General features: G+C 45.7%; 1 protein-coding gene across 1 annotated transcript in view; it reads right to left on the bottom strand.

The window, feature by feature from the left end:
- Positions 1–924: 924 nt before the first annotated feature.
- LOC127586077 (proline-rich transmembrane protein 1-like) overlaps positions 925–14466 on the bottom strand; it is a 55343-nt gene continuing 41801 nt past the window's right edge. Inside the window, exons 2-4 of the mRNA XM_052043883.1 lie at positions 12179–12477; positions 10668–10847; positions 925–9523 (exon numbers count right to left, since the gene is read on the bottom strand). Coding sequence (XP_051899843.1) covers positions 9347–9523; positions 10668–10847; positions 12179–12477 — 656 coding nt within the window. The 3' untranslated portion in view covers positions 925–9346. The remainder of the gene's footprint in view (positions 9524–10667; positions 10848–12178; positions 12478–14466) is intronic.

Genomic DNA, 14466 nt, shown 5'->3' with positions numbered 1-14466 from the left:
TGGCAAACCCTAATCACTAAAGTTTAGCAACACTGTGACCACTTTGATCACTTTGCATTGAAATGGACTTTGTTTTTTTTTGTTCTAATTGTGTTTTCTTGTAAAAATTGTGTGTAATTTGTGGTTAATTCATGTTTTTCTTGTGACTGCTGCTTATATGATGCCATGTGCCTGTGATGTTGCTACAAATAAGTTTTTCATAGTACCTGTGCACACATGTACCTGTGCAAATGACAATGAACTCGACTTTGACTTTGACTTTGACAATAGTGATCTCCTGATCTTTGCCAATGTTACTTTTTACTTATTCCTCTGATTATGTGATATTTGATTTTGTCAATAGCGATCATAGTTAATGGGTACATCCCATTAACCCCATGAGTTGCTGCTTGTATGTGACTAAGTTTGCTCACCTTTCTTTTGATTGGCAGAACTCTTTCCCAAAAGTTGACCAGATATTGGGTGATACAGTGGCACAGCTGGTAGAGCTGCTCCTTCCCAGCTCCAGCGTGAGGCAGGTTCGATCCTGGCCTCTGGTGCTGTCAGTGTCGAGTTTTGCAAATTCTCCCTGTCACTGTGTACATTTCTCCCAGGAGCTCTGGTTTCCTCTCACATCCCAAAAATGTGTAGTTAGTTCATTAGCCGCTGTAAATTGCCCCTAATGTGCAAGTGGGGGGTAATTGATGGGAATATGAAGAGAATAAAAATGGGATGACTGTAAATGGATGCTTGTTGGTCAGTGTGGACTCAGTGGACTGAGGAGCCTGTTTCTGTGCTGTAGGACCCTATGACTCCATTGCAACCCGATGAATTATCAGTTATAGCAAGGTCACAGGGGGAGTAGGTATGAACTGTTGAGATCACTGATTCACTTTGTGTTTACAGCTAAATTGGAAGAAACAAGCAAGGCAACAGAGAGCTAAATGGTAAAAATTGCAAATTTTTATTTTTTTTTTGTTTTTGACAGTTCCTGAAGTTAGAATCCACTGAAATTCAACACTGTGTCTTTGCTTGAGTTCGTTTGCCTATTCACTGTTTTATCACATCTCATTCTCAGCATCAGACTCATGCATGCACAACACACACACGTGCACACACACACGTGCACACACACACATGTGCACGTATGCATGCACGCGCGCGCGCACACACACACACACACACACACACACACACAGAGGGGGTGCTGTAATGGTGCTTTTGTTGCTAATGGACCTCTTTACTCAATGGGGAATAGGATGGGGGGAAGATTCTCCTTGGGTAGGTACTGGTAATTATTGGATCACATGGGAACTGTGAAAATTCAGGGGGATGCACACTTAGCCAACCAATTTTCCATCCAGTCACCTATTCAGTACTGACCAGTACCGACTTAGCTCCAAGTAATCCAATAATCCCAAATAACAAGGAAAATCATCCTCCACAATTTGGGCAGGATCTTTGGCACTGATCACTACTGAAACACTGAGGTACGAAGGAGATTGAACCAGCAAACCCTCGCACACACGGTGCTTAACTGCTTGAGCCGATATTTGCAGTGGGGGTGAGATCTCGAGTTCCATGTCTGCACTGAAGAGACCCCTCTGCTGGGTTTCCAGATCTTCCCAACTTTCTCCCACTATTCTGTCTTTGCTCCCCCACCCCTTTGCCTCACCCTGAAGCTTTTGATTTCTGACAGGTTGACGGGGACTATTCGGGCAAGTGACTCCTCACAGCTGAGTCCAATCCTGGCCACAGCCAATTGCCATTCGCCATCAGTAATAAGAACCAAATGTTCCATGCTCCTGGCTTCCAATATCACACGTCACATAAAACGCTGTAATAATGCAAGTTTAGTACTGGCAACAAAAAATGAATTTCTCCCCTATGACCAAGTATCCTGTAAGAACGACTGGTAATAATCAAAAACAGGAAGCCTGGCTTGTCTCCTTAGCTCCCATCTCCAACCCTGCCCCAGCACAGGACCTGATTGCCAAGTTCACCCCTATCGCTGATTCAGCAGATTTGAGTCTACCCTTGCAGGTTGTGAAGTGGCTCTGAGACCACTAGTATACAAATGATAAAACCTTCCCTTATCTAATTTTGAAAGCACTCATAATTTTCGATTTAATGAGAAAATGAACACTTCCATTAACAGAAGGAATTTAATACAAACAGGTTAAGTATTTGCAATCATTACAAAGGTATTAAGAGAAACTGATTGGGTATTTACGGTTGTCAGGGAGTCTGGGACTAGAAAGCAAAGTAAAAAATTATAGCCAATGTTTCAGGACTGAGAATAGGAAACACATTTAAGGCCCAGGGAAATTTTGCACTCTCACAAACTGCAGTTGGTGTTATCAATTGTTACTTTTACATCTGAGGTTGGGAGATTTTTGTTAACTGAAGCTGTCGAGGGATGTGGTAAATGGAATTAAGCCATGATTTCATTAAATGATAGAACAGACTCAAAGGGCAGAGTGGCCTCCAATTGTTCCAAACTTCCTTCAGTGCTGATTTTCAACAGATTCGAGCTGAAGGTGGACCAAAGGCCAAGCTAGCTCAGAACAGGATAGTAAGATCTGAACTCCAGACCCCCCCAGAGTAACTGGAAGACTGCAACATGAGGGAGCCATTCAGTCCCTTGAGCCCGTTCCAACATGCAGTAAGGCAGCAGCTGCTCTGTATCTTCATCAAATCGTGGAGGTTTATGGCACAGAAGGAAGCCGCTTGACCCTTCAAGTTGATACTGACCAAGATTAACCCCAATTCACAGCCCTCTGGATTTCTAAATCCTTCAACACCTTAATCCAACCACAGCGACAGTTTCAATTGGTTCTCTATCTCAGATGACTGGAAACAGGTTTCCACCACATTTTCTGACCTCCTCTTTGAGTGGTCTGTGCCCTTGCCCTGAACACCCCGCCACCTAGTTATTACCCTGTCAACTCCTACCTGAAACACTCTGGCTGGAGGGAATACAAACCTACTCTACATAGCTTGTCCCCATTGTTAAAGTGGTCTGCTTTGGTCATCTTGTACTGTGTCCACCTCTTTCCCTGCACTCTGTCCCGGCAGAGGTGATTTTCCAAACCTGAGTCTGGCAGTGGTGTCAGACTAGATTTGCAAAGGTTGGGTCTGTGCAGACCATGGTCTTCACCTCCCATTGTATGTTCTCCAATAATGAGGGCACTGCAATTTTCCCCGGCTCAGGAAACAGGAGACAAAGCAATGGGGGGAAGCCCCTTCCTATTGCAACCTGGTGACTGCCTGAGTAGCTCACACTTGGATCGGACTGAGTTGTGATACCCTCACTCTGATTTCCCTCCCAGCTGCACCTCCCCTCACTTCACACAACACAAAAATGAAAACTAGCCAGCTGGGAATGATAGCTGAGGCTTTCTGGTGATTTAGGGTGATGAACCATCAGGAGAATGTGGGGACAAAGATAAGGGCTGAAAGCACCAGCCATGATTTGACTTGAAGTACTTGGAGTGCCCGCACTTGGAGTATTGTGTTCACTTGTGGTTGTCCTGCTATCGGAAAGATGTTATTTAAACTGGAAAGAGTGCAGAAAAGATTTACAAAGATGTTGCCAGGATTTGAGAGACTGGGTTATAGGGAGAGGATGGACAGGCGATGACTTTATTCCTTGGAGCGTAGGAGACTGAGAAATGATCTAAAAGAGTGTAGATCTATGAGGGGCATAGATAGGGTGAATGAACTCAGTCTTTTACCCAGGGCTGGGGAATCAAGAACTAGAACACATAGGTTTAAGGTGAGAGGGGAAATATTTAATTGGAACTTTTTTTACACAAACGGTGGTCTATGTGGAATGAACTGCCAAAGAAAGTAGTTGAGACAGGTACAATAACAACGTTTAAAAGACAGTTGGACAGGTACATGGATTAGAAGGGTTTAGAAGGTTATGGGTCAAATGCTGGCAAATGGGGCTAGCTTGGATGGGGCATCTTGGTTGGCATGGACCAGTTGGGCTGAAGGGCCTGTTCCTGTGCTGTATGACTCTATGATTGAATGACAGAACAGGCCTGAAGGACTGAATGGCCTCTCCTAATGTACAAGTAGTCAGCTCAGCAATTTTGTTTGTTAATAGTAGAAGTTTGTTTGGGTCAATAGCACTAAATGGACACTAATATCAGCCATCCAATGTATGTTGGCCTGAATAACGGCTGCAAGGTGTTAGAAGGTCGTGACTGGTTTAGATGGAGGGAAGACGCTCCCATTAGCAGATGGGTCAAAGAGTCATGACACAGGTTCAAGCTGATGGGCTAAAGACACAGAAGGAATATGAGGAAAAATCAAGAACTGGAATGATCTGGCACTCACTGTCTGCAGGGGTGATGGAATCTGGGGAATTAGACAGGCACTTGAGAGAGAAAAAAAATGCACAGGTCCATGGGGAACAAACAAGGAAAACAAGTGAAAAAAACTTGCTCTACAAGGAGCCAGCATGAACTCAATAGGCTGATTAGCCTCCTTCTCTGTTGTTTAGGTTCTGTGAGCAGCCATAACAATCACATTTGTGCAGAGCTAGTGACCAAAGGTACATGTCTATCTCTAAGTCTCACTCTCCAAAGTCAAGGAAGTGTAGCAGAAAATTGTATGGAATAAGTAGCACTGATCTGATCAAACATGTATCATGGGTTACATTTATGCAGAGATTATGTTACAAAACTCATAAATCAGAAGCGTGCACTAATAATCCTAATGATGTGAGTTCATATCCTGACGAGAGGTATTTCACCTCAGCTGTTCAGAAAATTGACCACTGGACAATGTCAGATTGTCCTTTCAAACTCCCAGCTGGTTTACTGTTGCTGCTTAGGGTAAAAACCTGTCTATTATGTTCATTCTGGACCTGGATGTGACTCCAGACACAAAGCAGTGTGACTGATGTTCAAACTGCCCTCTCAAATGTTCTAGCGATCAATAGCCAGCAGCAGTTTCTGTGGGCAGTGCTGGGATCAGCAACCATTGCCAGACTTGTCCAGTGATACCCACATCTTGGGAACAAGTTTCAGGAAGGTTTGTGAGGTCCTGCACTTTCAACACAAAGTGAAACTTTCAAAGTGTTCTCCTCAAAAAAAACTTCCCAATCAACAATTCACTGTGGAATATCCCAACAGATCCAGTTAAATTTCACTGACCCATCCCTTTCAAAGTCACCTTTTCAGGTTACTGAATGGAAGTAGGAGAATTTGCTGGTTGCTAGCTGACAACATGCTATGGCGTTCCAGCTTTAACTCTTTAAGAACATCCCCAGAACCTTTGAGTGAATTACTTAAAATAATTTTTTTATTTGTTCACAGGGTGTGGACATTGATAGCATTTGTTGTTCTTCCTTAATCGTCCCTGAACTGAGAGGCATTTGAGAGTCAAATAAGTTTGTGAGTATGGAGTCACATCCAGGTTATAATATATCAATAATTTATAAAATATAATTTACTTAATCCAGATTTATTTAATCCCTTGTATTTAAATTCCCCAGCTGTTGTGACAGGATACGAACTGATTGCACTGGATCAGTGGGCTGGAATTCTGGTTACTGATCCAGTAACTCTCATATCCCTGGGCATGGGGAATGAAAATTAAACTGGCAGAGTCATTAGGATTATCCCCTGAAGAACAATTTGACATCATCGGGCCTGCTTAATTAACCAAATCAGTTAACTTTTATTGTCCTTTAACAGGAAGCCAATGTATCCTGTTTGGGCTTTTCCCTTTGGAAGGAAGATTTGGCACTCAAAACTTAGCAACTATGTTTGACAACTGTCCTGGGCCAGTTTCATTAGTGTATGGCCAGGGGCCAGTTCCCCCGGCCAGCCTCCCTTGCCCTCCCAGTGAATGACAGGAGCCCACATGCTCACTTGCTCACAGACACCAGATCTGTGCACCTACAAGGCACTATGTCAACCAGGAATGCTTGGTCACTTAAAGAGACAATGCAAATAATAATATTATTAATAATCTATTGGGAGATACCAAATACAGACAGACACCATTATGAGGAGCCCAGTTAGAGGGGCATGTTCAGGGTGAAGGGTGGCTTTGTTCCCTTTGTATCTTCCCTGCCAATGATATCCTACATTAACAACCTTTTAACATTGATGATTAAAAGTCCATTGCATAAAGAGAGACTGAGCCTGAAGACTGGGGAAACACGCAATTCAATTCCCAATGTCCTGTCCTGCCACTTTGTAATGTACTGCACTGCTGCTGCAAAAAGCTAACTTTCATGCCATTTATGCCAAGTGTATGTATGTCTGTAACAATGAACTTGAATCTTTGTAGCTTTGATACACAAGAACACAAGATTTCCCATCCCATTGCAACATTCTGAAAGGATAGTTCCTTGCAGGACACCTTTGTCCACTCCTTAATCACCACCAACACCCTCCCCATCTCCAAAGGCCCTGTTTGTGGAAGCACAGGAATTGGAAGTACCAGCACTTCCAAGTTCCCCTCTAAATCACACAACATCTTGACTTAGAGTATATTGCCCTTTCTTCTTCACCATTGAGTCTCACTCCACGAACTTCCGAAGCAACAGTATGTGGGAACTCCTTCACCAGATGGACTAGAGCAGTCTTTCACCAAGGGCAAGCAACATTTAGATCCTACGTATCAATAAGCAGTGAAATGCCTTGCTCCTTTACTTCCTGTCTTCCCAATACACATTCCCTGCTTGTGATGTGGTCTCCCACACAATAGCACAGTTTGGAATGAATGCTTTGCAGAACTCCTTCATTCAATCTTCTAGGTTGACCCCAAGCTCCCTAATACTCTAATTCTCCGTTATCCTCCACTCTGACCTCTGGGTTTGGTTTCCTGCACTTGTTCAATGAAGTCCAACATCAAGCATCAGCGTCTTATCTTCCAAATGGGCACATTTTAGCCTTCAGAACTGTCAGATGATGGTTCCACTCGTCCCAGTTATGTTCCCTCAGTGCTACCTTTTGCTTCTTGGATGTCATGTTTCTCCACTCTTTCGCTCTAATCCCTTCTAGCATTCAATTTATCCGACCTTCTCCCTTGTTCTCTCCTCCCTCTTACTCCTCCCCTTCATCTTAAAATTTATCTTATCTGAAACTTTTCCCAGTTCTGAGAAAGGATCGTTGACCTGAAACATTAACCCTGTTTCTCTCTCCAGAGATGTTGTCCGACCTGCTGAGCAGTTCCAGCAACATCTGTTTTTATTTCCCATCGCCAGTTTCTGTAATGACGTAGGAAACAGAACCAGAGACGGATGCAGTGCAGAGGGAAGTTAATCCGCCCATCAAACTGGAAACGTCCCTTCAGAAAGAATAAATTAGTCAGTCCCTCACCTAAATGTGGAACAGTACAGCACAAGAACAGGCCCTTCAGCCCAAGCTGTCTGTGCCGACCACGGCGCCTGTCATTTCTTCTCACGCATGAAATGATCCAATTGTTTTCTGAAAGTTGTTCGTGGATTTGCTTCATCTAGCCTCTCTAATCAATGTTTTTCTTTAAAAAGTATCTCCCCACAATAAGCAACTCGCAATCTGCTGGAGGAACTCAGCGTGCAGAGCAGCATCTGTGGGTGGGTGGGGGGAGGAATTGTCAGTGTTGCAGGTCGAAACCCTACCACGGGACTGGTATAGGGCTTCGACCCAAAACGTGGACGATTCCTTCCCCATCACCACCCCCCCCCCCCCTCAGCTCCAACAGATGCTGCTCGACCCGCTGAGTTCCTGCAGCAGATTGTGTGTTGCTCCAGATACCAGCATCTGCAGTCTTCCGTGTCTCCTCACAACGAGCCGGATTTTGTTTTGGTGATTGCCATGAACTAGTTATCGGCCCTGGAAATGGAACCAGTTTCAGAAGAATAGGGAATGTCCATTTGGTCCCTCAAGCCAGGGTTCGTCATCATTAGGACGGTGCCAGTACCTTCGATTCCCCAGTGCCTTAAAATCTATTAAGATCTTGAGCAGGCTCAAGGGACAGAGTTCTAGCGGGCAGAACATTCCAAAGGTTTCCGACTTTTTGAGTGAAGCAATCCTCTCTCTTCTCAGTCCTGCATGGCTGATCGCTTGTCCTGCACCCAGCGCTACCTGCCCTGCCTCTGACTCTGCAGCGTCTCAACCTTTCAGCCTCTGCTCAGCGGGCAATTAATGATGTATTTTGATTAGGAGGAGAAGCCTTGAAATCTGAAGTGAAGCAACAGAGCAGTCAATCAAAGACGCGGCAGTCCTTGCGTTAGCAACGGCGTGCTCTCAAAGCTACCTTCAGAAAGTTCAAAGCTATCGCTCACAGGAGGGAGAGCTTTCATTAAAAAGGAATATAACTGGAGATTGTCCAGGTAGCTTGACGCGAGATGAATGTTTGCTTGGTTATGTTGCTGAGATGGATTCAGTCAGTTGCAATCTCCGGTTGCTCTCCCCGTCACAGGCTCTGGCTGCAGGCGCGACGTTACTTCCCAGACAACAAGAGTCACCTTATTCATACTGAAGGAACCAGATGGATGCTACGCTGGACCAGGTATGCTTGGCTACCAGTCCGAATGGGCTGCAGTTAGACACTGATAGAGGGGGTGGGTTAACCTCAGGCAGAGAGTCCGTGCGTGAAAGATTTTCCCTCAAGTCAGCCGCGGAATTTCCAATCGTAGTTTTATAAGGAACGGTTTTCTTGATGAGAGGTCCCCTCTCCTGCATTGACCCAGTTGACTGCATTTCAGAAGGGCTTAATCGGGAATAAAATACGACAAACCATGCTGACATTTCAAGGAAAAAGCAAGCTTTAACTTTCTGAGGTTGCTTAGAACCTGGAACTGCGGTGACCGTCCTCTCGTTGTCCTGTTTTGCGCGTTTAACAGCAGCTGACTGAGTCCCTCTCTCCCTTTAGCGGGAGGGAGTCATGAATGAAGACCTCAATAGCATCCTATCGTACAAACCAAAGCAGAGATACCAATCACGTATCAACAGGCTCCACATTTGCCAAAAAAAAAGTTTCCCCCACCACCAACCCCCGACCCACCCCAGAGCTTTTCTCCCCCCTCCCGCCCTTGAGCTAATAGTTTAGGGGCTTGTGGCATCTGTCTGCATTTAAATTAAACACATGTAATCAGTCAGACGGAAAACGTTCTCCATCCCGTCGCTGTAGCCAGCCGAGTTAAATAGAAGGCTATTATTTTGGCAAAACTGATTAGCTGTTTGTCGCGCGGATGGTTGGTTAGATACAGACCGGGAGAGGGATAGGATCCGGAGATGGTGAAAGGGGATGAGACGGAGGGAGGGCAAGGTGTTGCGGTGATGCTTTGTCAAGGATTTCCTGCGCAGCTACGCCCGGGGCGGGGCGCGGAGAAGGTGCGGGGAGACGGGGCGCCGCGCTAAGGGTCCCACTCATCGTCGTGGTGTTGGGCGGCGATGACCACCACCACGGTCAGGATGGCGCACAGGACCATGGAGGCGATGCCCACGGCCAGGCTGATGAAGGAGAAGTTCCGGGCTTCGCGAGAGGCGATCTCCGCCGACACCATGTCTCCCCGTGCGATTGCGGTCCGCACCTGTTCTCCGGAGAAATGCCGGGCGTTAGTTACTTTCTGTATTCATAGTCACAGATTCATACAGCCTTGTTCCAACTCGGCCTCGCAGACCAAGATGTTCATCTAAGCCAGTTTCATCTGCCCCCATTTGGCCCATATCCCTCCAAACCTTTCCCAACTACCTCCCAGTCCAAATGTTTTTTCAATGTTGGTATTGTCCCTGCCTCAGCCATTTCCTCTGGCAGCTCGTTTCCCCTGGGTGAAGAAGTTGCCCCTCAGGTCCCTTTTAAACCTTTCCCCTCTCACCCTAAACCTATGCCCCCTAGTTTTGGATCCCCCCAACCCTGGGGTAAAGACTGGTCCCATCCACCTTATCTATGCCTCTCATAATTTTAAACCCTTCTATAAGATCGCTCATAAGATCCAAGGGATAAAGTCCAAGCCTGCCCAACCTCTCCCAATAACTCAGGCCCTTCAGTCCTGACAACATCCTTGTAAATCTTCTTTGAACTCTTTCCAGCTTAATGACGTCTTTCCTATGACAGGGGTGACCCAAACTGGACACAGTGCTCCAGGTGGGGCCTTACCAATGCTTTGTGCGACTGCAGCATAACGTCCCAACTCCTCATACCCAGTGTCCTGACTGATGAAGGCCAGTGTGCCAAATGCCTTCTTGACCGCCCTGTCGAACTGTGACACCTCTTTCACTACAAAATTCCTTTATAACATAGAAACGGCCATTCAGCCTATGCTGGCCCTCAGAGAAATTCCATTCACCCACTAATTTCCCCTGTAACCCATTCTCTCCACATTCCCACCAATTCCATCACCCACCCTCATTGAAGGTAAGTTAAAGTGGCCAGGTCTTTGGGATCTGGCAGGACACTTGGTGCATCCAGGGGAAGCCCCCGTGGTCACAGGGAGAACTTGCAACATCCACACAGATGGCACCGAAGGTCAGGATTGAACCTGGGTCACTGGAGTTCTGAGGCAGCAGCTCGACTCACTGCTCCGCTGCACCATGACAAAGACAACCCAATGGGTGCCAACAGCAGGGAGATTACACTGGGAAGGGGAACAGTTCTAAGATATAAATGGAATATTGGCGGGCATGTTGAGAAGAACTCCAGCCCAGAGTGGGTGAGAAGGCAAGGTGGACACTCACCTGTACGGCCTTGAATATGGCAAATATCCCAGTTGGCCAAAAACAGCACACTGTGGTCAACACTGCAATGGGAAGGTAGTCATGAGGAGGTCGTGGTGGGTTCATCATCCCAACAGAAGGGGGCACCTGCTGTGCACCCGGCGTCATCCCATTGTTTCCGGGGAGATATGGTCCCATATTCTGAGGAAGAGACACCAGTTTCAGATTGTTAATGGAGAGAGTCAGCCCTGAGATGAGCAGCAAAATTCTTGACTCCACTTTCCCACAGAGTAACTGGGGTTTTTGGTCATTCCATATACAACAGGTCCAGATTTCCCTTCACCAGATGTTGCCTGGGATGAAGCACTTCAGAAGTAAGGCAAGACTGTTACCATCAGTCTATAGCATGTGGAAGCACATTAAACCCTCTGTCATATTGGATAACCACTCCACCTCATCAGCCTGTGTAAGTGCTATCACAGTAAGAGCCATAGGGTTGTAAAACACAGAAACAAACTTCCTGACCTACTGTGTCCGTGCTGGGTATCAAGTACCTATTTCTATGAATTGCATTTTCCAGCACTCATCCTGAAGTTTTCTGTGCCATGGCATTTCACGTGCTCATCTAAATACTTTCCAAATGTTATAAGAGTACCTGCCTTCATCATCCCTCAGGTAGTACGTTCCAGATTTCAACCACACTCTTGTAGTGGAAATTTCTTCCTCAAATCCCAGTTAAGTCTCCCATTCTTTATCTTATACCCATGAGCTCTGGTCATAGACACCTCCATTAAGGGGAAATGTTTCCAATTATCTTCCCTGTCCATGCCATTCATAATTTTGTGTACCTCAGTGGGGTCACCCTTCAACCTCTCTGCTGCAAAAAGAAACCCTGCGTAACAGTCTTGCCTTACTTCTGAAATGCTTCATCCCAGGCAACATCTGGTGAATCTCCTCTGCACCCCTAATCACGTGTATAGCAATGAAACTGTACACAGTACTCCAGCTGTGACCAAACTAATGTTTTAAAAAGTTGTACCGTAACCTCCCTGCACATATATTCGTTGCCCCAACTAATGAAGCAAGTGTCCCGTATGCCTGCTTAACCTGTTTATCTACCTGTGCTGCTCCCTTCAGATATGCACACTGGTGTCCCTCTGTTCCTCCCATTTATCATGTATACTGTATCTTCGTATTACTTGTCCTTCCAAAATGCAAGACCTCACATTTTTCAAGGTTAAATTCCTTCTGCCTTTTCTCTGCCCTTCTTACCAACTGATCAGTATCATCCTGCAGCCAAATACTACCCTCCTTACTACTCACAACACCTCAATGGACGGTGTGGTCAAATGTGGCTTGTGGGACCATTAGTCAACCCACCATTCCTTCCTCCCACTTGGTATTCCCATAGGAAACTTCACTCAGGGTCAGTTGTGAAGACTACATCGACCCTGAGTGAACCAACAGAGACAGAATGCAAGGTCTTTCCCTCACCCCACTGTGTCACTCTTTTATACAAGAGCCTTACTCACATTTGCCATTGGGTAGACTGGCACATAGGCACCAGCGCAGGGCTGGTACTGCACGGCATATCCTTGGTGGCCATAACCCGCCAACCCCATTGGCCCTGCAGGGTGATTTGCAGGCATGGCATATCCCTGGGGCACGCTGCTGTTGAACTGAGTCTCCTGGATGAAGCCCTCGTTGCCCACTGCCATCGTGGAAGGGTGCATTGGCATTGGATAGCCTTGTGACGTGCCATTTGCCGAGGCCTCTTGCACTGGGTAAGGTGGAGGCGACATGGGTGCTTGATGCCCTCCATCCTGCAAGGCTTGAGGAGGAAACAAGAACGCAGTTACAGCCAAGGTACAGGAAGACTCCACGGTTCATTGATACCAGGCTAATGGTAAACATCTCCTTACATCAGAGGATTTTCACATGGTATTTCCACCTGCCTGCCCCACAGCAGCCCCCATTGAGTGAAAACATATCCTATCTGTAGTCTAATTCCATCCACCTGCCTTTTACCAGTAACCTTACTGAATCATAGCATTATTATAGCACAGAAGTAAGCCATTGGGCCCATCCAGTCTATCCTAGCTTCTAACAGAGAAATCCATCAATCCTGTTACTGTACTAGCCTGCAAATTACTCTGCCTCATTACCTTTCCCCTTCCCTTCTGAAAGTTGAATATCTTCAGTTAACAGAAGTCTGTGAATCTCTGATTTAAAATTAACCTCAATTGCTTTTTCAGAATCAGAATCAGGTTTGTTATCACTGACATATGTTGTGAAATGTGTTGTTTTGCGGCAGCAGTGCAGTGCAATACATAAAGACGGAAAACTTATTCTAAGTTATATAAAAAAAATAAATAGTGCAAAAGAGGAATAATGAGGTAGTGTTCAGGGGTTCAGGGACCATTCAGAAATCTGATGGTGGAGGGGAAGAAGCTGTTCCTGAAAAGCTGAGTGTGGGTCTTCAGGCTCCTGTACCTCCCCAAAGGTAGTAATGTGAAGAGGGCATGTCGTGAAAAGGAGTTCCAAATGGAGTGTAGAAGTACTTCCAAATTTACTTCAGAAAGTTCTGGTTTCTAATTTTTAGATTCCAGCAATACACTAAACACTGGAGTAAATCAGCGGGTCAGGAAGCATCTATGGACAGAAATGGACAATCGGCATTTTAGACTGGTCCAGATGAAGGGTCTTGACCTGAAGTATTAACTGTCCATTTCTCTCCATGGGCACTGCCTGAACTGTTGAGTTCCTCCAGTGATTTTTGTGCTGCTCCAGATTCCAGCAACTGCAGTCTCTTGTGTCTCTCTTTTCCTTTAATCTCAGATCCAATCAATGGAAATAGTTCCCCTCTGTTGACTCTGTCAGTTCCTCTTAATATTTTGAAAATATCCACAAACCTTCTGAATGCAAGGGAATATACCTTAAATGTCACCTTGTTATTTAACCCTTGGAGTCCCGTGTAAATCTGCGCTGGGCAACAACTCCCAGTGATCCAGGTGTGGTCTAACCAGGGCAGTGTACAGCTGTAATACAACTTCTGTGTTCATACAGAAATATGTAAATTTCTTACAAGGCTTGACAGGGTAGAAGCAGGGATGGTGCTTCCACTGGCTGGGGTGTCTAGACCCGGGCATCACAATCTCAAAAAAGGATGAAGAATCTTTGTAATTTTTTACCCAAGAGAGCCGTTTGACGGCTCAGTCACTGGGTTTTATTCAAGATAGAGGTCAATAGGTTTTTTGGATATTGAGTACATCAGTGGATGTGGGTTAATGCAGGAAAGGGGTGCTGAGGTGAAAGACAGCTGCGATCTACTAAATGATGGAGTGGGTGACGGAGCAAAATGCCCCACTGTTGCTACTGTTTCCCATGTTCTTAAACAGATGATTGCTTCCACTGAAGTTCCTTACAGATGTGCTTCAGTTCCGTGAGATTTTACCATGCAATCAGTAAACTGTGAGCTCTACTTGTAGGCAAGGGCAGGTGGACAGTTTATCCACTGCAGAATAGGATGGAACCAGGAACGGTTGCATTTCTCGATGTACATTAATGGCTTGGTCTTGTGCGCCGAGCACAATTCCAAAAGCTGCAGAGGTCACCAAATTGGGACATGTAGTAAATAGTGGGGGTGACAGTGACCAATTTCTAGAGATTATAGAGGGGCTGGTGGATTGGGCAGACATGTCGCAGATGAAAATTAGTATTGAAAAGTGTCAAGTGAAGCACTTAAGCCAGAAGTATGAGGGAAGATGGTACAATTCCAAACGGCACACAAGAGGCCTAATTGCAGTGCATTCTCTCTTCT

The sequence above is a fragment of the Pristis pectinata genome, chromosome 34, assembly GCF_009764475.1.
Source record: "Pristis pectinata isolate sPriPec2 chromosome 34, sPriPec2.1.pri, whole genome shotgun sequence".
Classification (NCBI taxonomy): Eukaryota; Metazoa; Chordata; class Chondrichthyes; order Rhinopristiformes; family Pristidae; genus Pristis; species Pristis pectinata.
This window is presented reverse-complemented; position numbering and strand designations above follow the sequence as displayed.